This window comes from Plecotus auritus (genome assembly GCF_963455305.1).
Source record: "Plecotus auritus genome assembly, chromosome: 6".
Classification (NCBI taxonomy): domain Eukaryota; kingdom Metazoa; phylum Chordata; class Mammalia; order Chiroptera; family Vespertilionidae; genus Plecotus; species Plecotus auritus.
Genome location: NC_137773.1, coordinates 103,292,290 through 103,304,629, shown reverse-complemented (window position 1 = coordinate 103,304,629; position 12,340 = coordinate 103,292,290). Strand labels below are relative to the sequence as shown.

Here is a 12,340-nt window from a genome sequence, read left to right as displayed (position 1 = left end):
AACAGAGAAACTGCCATCTGGAGAGGGCCTTGTGGTTCTTTGATTTATGGTATTCTGCATGCCGGGCCAAGAGAGGTAAGAGAAGAACCTGTTTAACAGGCACCATGGGCTCAACTGCTCTTAGCCCTGTGTCTACAAAGTCAGTGTGGCCCATCCCATGTCAGGGGTGGCTCACCACATATGTGGGAGAGGGACATATCGCTGTCTGGAGGGTCTGAGTTAAAGATTCCTGTGTACCCAGAGATCGTCAATCCATTCAGAGACAGAAAACAAGTGAACTTCAACTGGTGTCTGTTGTATGTCTAATCTGTGTGTCTAATAACTTTATGTTATGTATATTTTACAATAAAAATCTGTCCAGAGCTCATAAAAAAGTAGAGTACTGGATGAGTCACTTGAAGTAGTAGTTATAAAGAGCCATATTTGGAGGTTAAAGTAAGATATAACACTGCTAGTTCCAAGGACTATCCTTGCAGAAGATTTTTCAGATCAAGATGGTAAAGGACCAATTGCAATTCTCATGCATTCGTAATCTGGTAACTAGTTTCCTCTTAATAATTGAGAGAAGTCCAGGATAGAAGCATTTGTAATAGAAACAAACAGTGACTTATTTTGTGACACTGATTTGTTAAATTGGGTCTACAGGTACGATGATTTTCATAGTAAGAGAATATTTATTTTCTTGTATTACGACCACAATGTTATTTGTAGGCATCTTCCTCCTAGGACAGTGTAAGTCCACTTACAGACAGTTAATTGCTCTGGTAAACCAGAGGCTTGTAGAACTTGTCGATGCCATTATGACACACTATAAAGCTGGGTAACATAGTTCTGATTTACAGCCCATCTCTCATTTTTGCTTTTCCTTTCTCAATGTAAACTACTCACTTGAGTGTAAAAAAGAAAAAAGATTCTCCAGATATTGCCCTTATCCACACTTCCACAATCCTGCCAGAATCAATATCGGTTTCTGCAAAGCTCTGGTTTCTTCAATTTGTAAAACCACTAGCTCATTTTATCAACACTCTAAATGGCTATGTCTGCTTATAAATGACACCAAAAATTTCCATTAAAATAATAGGCCTTTCAAATAGCTCTTCCCCTAAGACTGGCAAACGAAGAAAAAAACAACATTAGGAGGCATTTCAAATAGATGTCTTAATGAAGGGGTGTCAAAGTTGAGCATAATTCATGACAATCGACTTTAAATTCCCTGTTTTTCCTGGATCTCCCCACAAGAAAGATATTTCAACTTAACAACCAATGAGCATCTGCACAGCCCTTGTGTGTCCTATCATGTTGTTGAATCACAAAGTTTAATGATCAAGAACAAAGAGAAGCCCTTACTGAAATAATTTTCCTGTAGGGTGAGATCTAAAGTTTAAAGAGGGTTTTAAGAAAATACATTTAAAACCACCTTCAGAACTTGTCCTTTCGATCCTAGTGTGGCACCCCATCTATCCACATTTCAAAGCAGACAACAAAGGCACAAACTAGATGGGTTCTGATCTATTAGGAAGTCATAGGATGCCTTAGAAACCAAAGTCGCGCTCGGCCAGTGTGGCTCAGTGGTTGATTGTCAACCTATGAACCAGGAGGTCAGAGTTCGATTTCCAGTAAAGGCACATGCCTGGCTGCAGGCTCGACCCCCAATAGGAGGTGTGCAGGAGGCAGCCAATCAATGATTCTCTCTCATGATTGATGTTTCTATCTCTCTCCCTCTCCCTTCCTCTCTCTGAAATCAATAAAAAATAAAAAATAAAAGAACAGAAACCAAAGTCATTTATGCTCATAAAGGATCCTTATACTACAGACTCTGAAAGGAAAAGCTATGGTCTGGGACCTGGTTTCAACATGATTCACACTCACCAGTTAAAATAAAAAAGTTTGCTTGTTCTTTAAGTTCATATAATTTTATCTGAGAGTAGTTTCTTTGCTCATTTAAAAAAATTAACATTTTAAAGGACAGGGAATTAAGTGACATAAGTATTATTGCTCTTTAATAAATTTAGAACTTCAAAATAATTAACTCTGATTATGCTTTAAAATAACTACCACTTCCACAGTAATGAGTAAAACAAACACCAATGGGATTAAACCTAAACCAAGAAGCAGAGTGGTTGTAAAAACCAGGTACTCTGTGTAACCAGCATCCGGAAAGAAAGGTCTTCTTTAGGTCATGTCATCATAGGTCCCTATTTGAGGGCCCTGAGAAGTTAAAGTCAGCAAGACATTAAATGAAAATAACTAAGTTGGAAATGAAGGCACATGGTACACGCTACAATCTGTGGGTAGAAAAATTCAGCACCAGGATTTGGGGACGACTCAAAGGAGCAAAACTGTGGGAGTTGATATTCATATTATAAGCAAACACTCCTTATTTTGGTAGATTATTAAATTGTCAAAGTTAACAAAGTGTATATGTGTACACAGGTGAGTGCAAATACTGGGTGTGGCTGAAAAGGAAAAGGTGGAGGCCTGACCAGAAAGACAGAGCCAACCACAGTAATGTCACTGTATCACCACACTGCTGAGCTGGAGGGACAGGGAGCAAGAAGCCTGCAGAGGCCGGGCCAGTCTGTGAATTCACCTCGGGGCCTTTATCCTGAGTTGGCTGATGAAAAAATGGTTGATGGTATTTGCACAATTTTACCAGAGGATATGCTTTCACATCTAAAGAACAGCCATCAAAGAGAAAGCAAACTCGGTCTAGAGACAGCAGAGAGCAGATATGGGAGCAGACAACACAACACAAAGCTAGCAGATTTACTCAAAAGTTGAATGATAAGCCATACCTTTTTAGCTTTATTTTGGAGGGTATATCCTCGGTACCACCCTGTCAAGGTATAAGAGAACACACAATCTTTTATGTTATCTGGGATATATAAAGATATTAGCAATATACATCCTCACATTCTGTTAGAATAATAGGTGAAATCCAAGAGACAATTTGCAGATAATATGCCAGATTATGCACATTTTGGTTTATCATACAATAATCAATTTTAGAGCTTTATTCTCTTAATAACTAAAGGATCTAAAATTCATTTAGAATCATGCTTCATCTCTGCTCCTTTAGAGAAAGGATAGACGGAAAAAAGACAGAAGGCAACCCAACCTCTTAACAGCTTCATAAATACTACGAGTTATTGCATGAACGACTCTGGATTTTCATCCATATATATACATTCTACAAGTCACCTTACACTACTAAAACAGACATTTAAAATAATTTATATGATCTCTCTCTCCCCCCTTTTTCCTCTCCTTTGTCCCTTCCTTTTTCTTCTGTTTCTCTCTCTCTCTCTCTCTCTCTCTCTCTCTCTCTCTCTCTCTCTCTCTCTTTTAAGTTCCAAGCATAGGAATCACTATTATGGAACAACTTTAAATTGGGGAAGCAAATCTTATATATAGAAATATTTGCACTTAAACAATGAAATCAACAATAAAGCATTGCAAATTAATTCCTGGCAATGCTATAAGCACCCCCCACAGTAAAAAAGATTTTATGTATTTGCTTGATGAGGCTTTAAGAAAAGGTTTTAACTTCCTTTTCAAAATTCCAATAAATACACATATACCTATGGATGTTTTCCCACCCTATATTTTGTAGAGAGAGTATACAATGTAATCTGTCCATAAACATATAGTTTATATTAAGTATTTATTGAACACCTACTATAGGTAATTCACTGTAATAATTTTCCTTATTCCCCATGCCCATCAGGCATCCTGTTGTAAGAGGCACATATGTGTAAAGCAGCCATAAGCACACAGGGAATAGATACAGGCTGTAAATAAATAATGTTTGGTAATTGCTAAAAGGGTTCTAGACCTTTCTTGTAATTTTTTCTATGTAAAATCACACAATCTATTTTGGACATGTTACAAGCAGAAAATTGAACTTACCTTCTTTGCACATAGATTTAATAACATTTTCAAAGTTTTTTAACAGTATTCAGAAATTTAATAAATTTGGCTATTGTTTTTTACAGGGAGAAATGGAGCATTGTCCTATAGAATCATTATAGGTTTGCATCCAGGTCCATGGTTGAGAGAAAGATATTGGAACAGGAAATACTGCTCCCAGTTTAGAAGGCCAAAGTGTGCGAGAGATATAGATATAACACCACGCTAAATAACACAATGTTAAATATACCTCCTGGGTCTCAAGAATCTTTAGCACTGGCACATACTTGCTTGGGTTTGCTAACACATGAAGACGGCACACATTTGCTTGGGTCTGCTAACACATGACAATGGCTGTTGCCTGAGTAAATGGTTTCAACTTCACCCTGGGATGGGGGAGGGGGAGGCAAGCTGAGAAAAAAAAAAAAAAGACAGAAGGCAATCCAGCCTCTTAACACCTTCATAAATACTACGAGTTTTTGCATGAATGACTCTGGATTTTCATCCATAATATATGCATTCTACAAGTCACCTTATACTTCTAAAACAGACATTTTAAATAATTTATATGACCTCTCTCTCTCCGCCCCTTTCCCTCTTGAGTCTTTTCCAGCCAGTTTTATCTCTCAATGTCCTATAAAACCAAGCTGTTACAATATAGACTTCACTTCACTTTCAGAGAGCAACTTACCTGTACTTTTGTAAACAGTGTTTTTGCACAGCCATTCATCACAGAATTATGATTCCTAAACCTGTCATTTTTGAAAACCTTTTTTTTACCTCCTAAGTCTCCTCTAGATCATGGTACGTGTAAAACCCTTATCTAAAGGCACCCAATTACTATGTTGAATTTGTAAAAGGGAACATTTTGCTTGGCATTAGGCAGCAGCAGGATATTGCTGGGATCTAGAGTTTTAATCATATACTGTAAAGAATCCATAAATTCAATTGCTAACAACTGCAAGGAATATGGTAATAGTTCAAGCTGTCATGTGCTGTTGAGTCATCGACTCGTGGCGACGCTATGAATGAGTGATGCCCAGTGTCCTGCCCTAAGCAGCCCTGCTCAGCTCCTGTAGACTCATGCCAACCCATTTGTGTGTGGTCTTCCTCTCTTCCTGCAGCCTTCCCGTTTTGCCTTTTCCTGGCATTATTGACTTTTCCAGGGAGCCCTGTCTTCTAATAATGAGGACAGAGTATCACTGAAGTTTTGTCAAGAGAATGTTTGCTCATTTCTGCAATACAAACCTGGGTTGTGATATAAGCAAGAATACAAGTTTTCAATCAATCCCAACGTTTAAAGCGGGATAATTATAGTTAAATATGGTTATGCGATTAGGCTTCTGAATGTATCATAATGCTAAGAGGTAGCGAAGGTATATCAACAAGCAGCTATAACCAAGTGAGTGATGTGAACGGGTAAGCATCTCCGATGCTCTCTTAAATTAGCACATTACTGAAATGAGGGGATGGCTGAGCCCAGAGGGCTACTCTTACCAACATTCAGGCGAGATGAGTAAGTTTAAAGCAAACATGGTGAACATCAAAAGTGATTCTATGCTACGGGTTGCTCTTCCCTTTGGGAAACCATCATTTCTGTTTTCCGGGGACTGCCCCAATACGGGAAAAATCTGTCCCCTCTGATTTGAGCTATCAGAGAGTTCCTAATTCCACTGTCCGAGTTGCTTACTTTATCTGGTTTCTCAGATTATCCCCATACTTCAGCACTCCATCATCTGCTCCATTTTCACCTCCTGTGCAAACACTTCCTGGCTTCCAATGACAGGTCCTCACTTGCTCTTCTCCCTTCCATACACAGTCATTCCACAAATATTTATTTATTAAACACTAATTTAGGCACCAAGGTGTAGCGGAGAGAAAATGTATCATAAAGATTACACTCTAATGGAAAAAAAAAACAACACAAAAAACCCATAGATGATCTCAGATAAGAAGTGGTAAGAAGAAGTGCTCAACCAGAGTAACAGGGCAGAGGACGACTGGTGGCATAGGACATTACTTTAGATGAGGCAATCAGGGAAATGTCCCTCTGAGAAGCTGAAAGGAACCAGTCATGAAAGGGAAGAAGATATGAAGGTGGTTAGAGGGAGGCATGATTCTCAAGCCTGACTGCCCATCAGATTCACCAGGAACTTGAAAGAACACTGGTGCCTGGGCCATATCCTCAAATATTCAGATTTCATTGGAATATTTGGGTGGGCCCAGGCTTAGTGCTTCTAAAAGTTCCCCTGGTGATGCTAATGTGCAGCCAGGATTGACTACCATCTATCTAGGTAAAATATGGATTTTATTCCAAGTACAATGGGAAGCCAGTGGAGGGTTCGAAAGGACATCATGCCTTACGCTTTTTAAAAATTTTATTTTATTGTTGAAAGTATTACAGATGTCTCCCATTTTCTCCCCTTCTGCCCCCCTCCACCCCACCCCTACCCCACCTCAAGCCTTCCCCAGGCTATTGTCTGTGTCCATGGGTTATACATACATGTATATAGGATCTTTGGTTAATCTCTTCATGTCTCTTCCACCCCTTCCCACTGAGAGCTGTTATTCTGTTCCATGCATCCATGCCTCTGGATCTATTTTGTTCATCAGCTTATTTTATTCTTTAGATTCCACAAATAAGTGAGATCACGTGATATTTGTCTTTCTCTAACTGGCTTATTTTGCTTAGCATAATAGTATCTAAATCCATCCACATTGTCAAAAAGGGTAAGAGATTCTCTTTTACAGCTGCATGGTATTCCACTGTGTAATACAATGGAATCAGCTTTTTAATCCACTCATCTACTTGGGCACTTGGGTTGTTTCCAGATCTTAGCTATTATGGAGGGTTGGAAAGGACATTATGCCTTACGCTTTTAAAACATCGTGCCAGCTGCTATGTAAGAATAAATCATGGGAAGTGAGACATAGTAAAAAGAGGAACATCAGTGAGGAGACTAATAGGTACAGTAAAAATGAAGAGATAAAAAGATTCGAGACAGATTTTAAATACAATGTAGTTGTTGCTCATGATTTAGCTGAGAATAGCCATGAATAGGGGGAAGAAGGGCAAATATTCAAGGGCACTTAGATCTTGAGCTTAGGTAAACGGGTGGATAGTAGTATTCTTTGGTATAGGAAGATGGAAGAAAGGAAAATGCTGAGTAATAGAAGACAGAATCAAGGGATTTATCTTGGCCCATCTGCTTCCCTTTCTGAGCAACCGAGCCCTGAGCCATTAGGTAGGACAGGGCAACTGAGAAGTTTGCATGGGGACTTTTGAGTGGGGGACAGTGCACTGATGCAGGTTATAAGAGTGAGGGCAGATGTGAAAAATGTCCACATGGGAGAAGGTGTGGTAATGAAGATTGAGTTACATAATGGGAATGGATTGAATAGGAAATACATTAGGAATATTGAAAGCCAGTTTTCTTACTGTCACAGAGGGAGTTACAAGCACAGAAAGGGGGAAAAAAAACAACTAGAATGAACCCTGTGATCCTGGAATGGAGCGAAGGTATCCATGCATACTCATCACTTTTAATATACCCAGACAGGCCAAAATTCATAGAAGTGCTACTCTGTTAATTTGTACACACAGGGCATATGACCCCTAGCTCTGCTGAAGTACCTACTAGTTCTTATTTTTCTGACCCTGACAGATGATGAACGCCTCAGAAAAGAAGCTATCTATGCCTGGCCTAGAGAGCAGACAGTCCCAAATGAAGCAGGACAGAGGATTCCATGGGGAACATATCCAAGAAAAAAAAAAAAAGAGGAACCCAGAAAGTTTCTCATTTGTCTGAGATGGTAGAAGGAGATAAACACCTCTGTCAGACACACTGGCTATGCAGTAGAGGTGGGCTCATGGAGAACTGCCACAAACAAACCCATGGTGATCGCAATGAGAACAGTATCGGTTTGGGGGAGGTCAGAATTGTGTGGAAGAAATCAACAGGGAACTCCCTGGGGCAAGGGAAGTGTTCTTTATTGTGACCGGAGTATTAGGTGCACAGGTGCATTTATTTGTTAAATCTCATGGGACTGTATACCTAAGATGAGGGTATTTCACTGCATATATGTGCACTTTTAAAAAGCCATACAAAAGTTATACTCTCAACAGAACATTACAAAGTAACCACCTCAAAGTGGCATGGGATTCCATGATGACGGATTGCTCCAGATTACAGAATATTCTTGTTTGAAATTACCTCTGAAGCCAGGGGGAGTCATGTGTGAAAAATCAAAGAACCATTTCTTCATTACTTTTCCTCCCAAAGACATTATTCAACTTATCACTTTGTGCTCCAAAACTGATTCTGAATGAGTTTTGCTATTTCCAAAAGTTCGGTCACAAACTGACTCATTCACCAGAAGAGATGCTAGGACAAGACAGGCAAGGTCTTCATCCTCCTACGTCTTATTTTCCAATGGGAAGAGAAAAACCTTGACATGTCAGCACACAAGCACAGAAGCAAAGCAAGCAATTTCATACAGGGCTGAAAGTTCCGAAGGAAGGAAAGGGTAACGCGGGACTGGGTGGAGGTGGGGATGGGGGGACTACGAAGCCTGACAGAAAATTCTCTCTGAGAAGGCACTGGGAGCTGAGGGCTCACTTCGCTAATGCAGCCGTTCATTCATTATACATAAAACACTTAGTGAACACCAGACTCTGTCTTCAAAGAGAAAGAAAATAGATCTGTAAACAATTAAGTACAAAAGGGCTTTTAAGGGCTCTGCTTGGGAACTGCCCCACACGAGAGGATCAGGACTATGCTGCAGACTGATAAGGCAATTACTGAGGGGACTAGGGAGATTTCTGAACCACAAAAGCATCGTTTACATGTGGAAGTCATGGAGTGGGTTTTGTAAAATCCCTCCTTCTGCTGCAGTTCCTAATTAGTTTCTTCTCCCCCTAATCAATAGATGAGTTTTTATTGTTGTGAAAAAACATAACGAATAATTAACTATTTTAACAATTTTTAAGTGTACAATTCAGTGGTAAGACATACATTCACATTATTCCACAACCTTAATTTTCTTTTGGTCTCCAGGAATTAAAGATAAGAAACAGATAAGGAGCCACTATTTACAGGCACCAATGATATGGAGGGTGGGGGTGGGGGAGAAGCAGGTGCTAAATCCCCTTGTTTTCCCTTTCAGTGTCATGGTCTGGTAGTTGGCTGGGTAAAGCACAGTTAATTAGGTCAAGGTCAAAGGTTCCGTCCCCTGGGGGCCAGGTAACCTGTCAGGTTTCCAAGGCCAGAGTCTGCCCTCCCATCCCCAGGGAGTGTCCCTCCAACCCTCCAAGCCATGCCTGAGGTCCCTCTGGGGAAAGGGAGGCAGCAGCAGCACAAGACAAAGAAAGGGCCCAGTTGTTGGATCCTCCCCGTGGGCAGTGCACTCACTGCCTTCCAGAACCTCAGGGTTCAGGATGCTCACTTGCCAAAGGCACTGAGCAGCTCGCTGGGGCTTTTGAAAAGAAGGTCTAAGGCAGAAAGTACAAGGACACAAAGATGGTCAAAGATAAGGGTCTATACTTTTGTACCTTTTTTTCGAGACAAATCAGTCCTCCTGGTTAGTTATCTTAGCTCAGTTTTATGTCTTTGAGAAAGGCAGGTAGCTGTTGGAAGTCTGAAATTTAACACCCTTACTTTAAAAAGAGGAAATATAGGCAAAGATTGGAAGGGTTGCCCAAAGTCAATCAGCAACTTACTATCAAAGCTGGTGATGCAGGTCTCCTACCAGCCAGCTGCTCTCTCTTTTCCTGCCCCAGCTGCCTCCGGGGCCATGCCGGGCACAGTGGCTGGGACCCGGGCACTGCCTCTCGGAGGCAGGAAGGCGTGGCCCTGGGATCCCACCAACAGAAAACCACAGGCACCAGCATGCCAAGTAAGTGGGAAGGACATGTGGTTTCCACCTTCGACTTTCTTTCTTGGACGAACAAGAAAGAGCGTGTCTTTGCGGTGCCTGACATATAGCAGCACTCAAGCTTTTAGTGGATGTATTAGTGAGAAAGAAGGTCTCCCTGAGCTAGTGGCCGTGGACAGAATGGAATGATGCAAGAAAAGTGCGACCAAATCGCCGCCTATAAGGTGAAATCTGACGTCAGAGGACCTTCCTTCTCTCTCCCTGGGATCCTAGGCCCAGTGGGCAAAGCGGGGCAGGGTCTGAGCACCCCACCTATGAGGCCAAAATGTCCAGAAAAGAGGAGGCACTGCCCCTTAAGAGGACTCATCTGAAACACAAAGGCCCGGGTCTCCCCATTCTGGTTCTGTGCTAGCCCGCTCTGAAGGACTGCTTCTTCAGCTGTTAGGGAAAGGAAGGCTTTCCTCTCTTAAGTTTCCTCCCACAAATACATTCTATTGTTCTTTCCATCTTGTTACCTCCTACCATCCAACTCCACAGTTAAAATGCCGAGGTTCCTCCTAGTGGCCTACCATGTCGGGTGACGTGGGAGACCTCCTCAGAGGGACCTGGTCCAGGTGGGGTGGGGGTAGATCCAAATCACACTGGACAGAATGGGGAGGCGACACATCCAAATGTTGCCTCCAAAACCAGGAAACCTCTCGGACTTCACAGACACTTCCCTCTCATCTAATCAACACCATCACTCTCATTGGCCAATTCCCTTTATATTTTCTGCATTTGGCTTTTAAAAAACTTTTTAAAGCAAAGTGGCCCTGCTTAAAAATAAATAAATAAATCAGTCCTTCTTGCTTCTGGCTCTAATTTCCCTCTTCTGTATCCCTTTCGCTAACTTACCTAATGAGGTCCAGAAATGAAAAAAATGCAGCCTGTGGTGTTATCAGTCCTAGCAATGAACCTGCTGCAGCTCACCCTTCTTTGGGCTTTGTTGTCATCAGCACCAACTTACAGGATGGGTGAGAATGGGGTGCAGGTCTGTGAGTGATGAATCAATGAGTCAAGCACCAGAGATTGAAGGAAGCCACTTTCATAAGGAACTGTGCTAGGCGCTGTGGGCCTCAACGTGTTTGAGAGTATAATAAATCCCATGCCCTGACCTGGAAGAACTTGTAATCTAATTGCTAGTGGAACAGAGAGACACGGGTAGAGTGGGGAGACACCAGCTGGCACGTCCAGCTAACCAGGATTTCTATAACTTCAGCGCAGGCTGCTCTTTTCATAAACCTACCTACGCTCCTGAGAGCCCTGAGATTAGAGGAGAGGAAAAGGCTGCCTTAATGTTTGGAGGGAGAATGGAGGCCCTGTAAGGAAACCCATCATGTGCTGAGGCGCTGGGGATAGTGCACCTTAGCGAAGAGGACAAGTGAGGTGAGGGATGTACCCCAATGCAACACTCAGCACTGTCCCCAATGCCCCTTCTGTCCGGGTCACTTAGAAACTTGCTTCAAGTGCCTCAATGGAACGCATCCTCAAAATGAAAGAGTGAAGCTATACTTTAGGGCTCTAAACGTGAACCACGGGGCCCCCTTTGAAGACCGAGACAGTCAGGGGTGGAGAGACACTGTCAGAGATGTGACAAGATCAACAGTGGCAGAAGCAGAGGTGGAGCCCAGTAGTGGCGACAGCAATAAGAGTCCTGGTGGCAAAAGAGAAGCAAGAAGGTGAATATGAACTACGTGGGACCTTCCGAGAGTGTCAGAGCCAAAGATCACTGGGTTCAACTCGAGTGCCCTCTTTCCCAACACAGGTAGGCAGGCACGATTGGGGACACGAACTGTACATTCGCTCCGGTGGGAAGAGAGTTGGGGAAGTCAGAGACCCCACCAGAGACTTCTCTGTTTATTGTGTCCTCCCTGACCTCCTGCCAGACCTAAGGGGCTTGGACAAACTATTGGTACAGAGGTCCACTGCCTCAGTATTCTTACCCGGAGTGAGAGTGTTGGGGGAGGAATCAATATCCCTGGGTGCACGGAATGATTCGGCTATGCTCCCCTAGATCAGACATGCCTACCTGCTTGGGCAAAGTCAGCTGTTAAAAACAGGCAGGGAGGTAGGTGTGTGTGGAGGGCAGGTGAGGCATATGGGGGTGAAGTGAGCCCAAGTATGCCCAGCGGAGGGCAGCCAGGAGCCAACTGGCCAGGGTGATCAGCTTGTGTGGAAGAGCTGGGTGGGGGGTGGAGGGCATGAGTTCAGGAAGAGCTCACCCCCACAGAAACACAGTTAGGGTGGTGGGAAACTTGTCTGACAGCTGTTTAAAAAGCAAAAGAAGTGCACCCCCTTTGGAAAACTGTATGCTATGTCCAAACAGAAGTGTCATTTCCTCAAAGGCCTCGCTACATGAAAGTAAGCTGTATACTTGAGTTCCCCAGCACCCTGGTGGGAATCCCAGCTCTACACTCACTAGCCACGTGGACATCTTTGAGTTTCTTAGCGTGATTTTCACAGCTTTAAACAAGCATCAGGAACCCTGCTCTCCCGGGATTGTAAGAGCTGAGCCCGA

The 12,340-nt window shown here is 42.5% G+C and overlaps 1 protein-coding gene across 1 annotated transcript in view; it reads right to left on the bottom strand.

Annotated features, from left to right (window-relative positions):
- The window catches only part of DOCK5 (dedicator of cytokinesis 5), a 227,492-nt gene that overhangs the window by 143,362 nt on the left and 71,790 nt on the right, over positions 1 to 12,340 (bottom strand). The window contains exon 3 of the mRNA XM_080674976.1: positions 2,796 to 2,836. Coding sequence (XP_080531102.1) covers positions 2,796 to 2,836 — 41 coding nt within the window. The remainder of the gene's footprint in view (positions 1 to 2,795; positions 2,837 to 12,340) is intronic.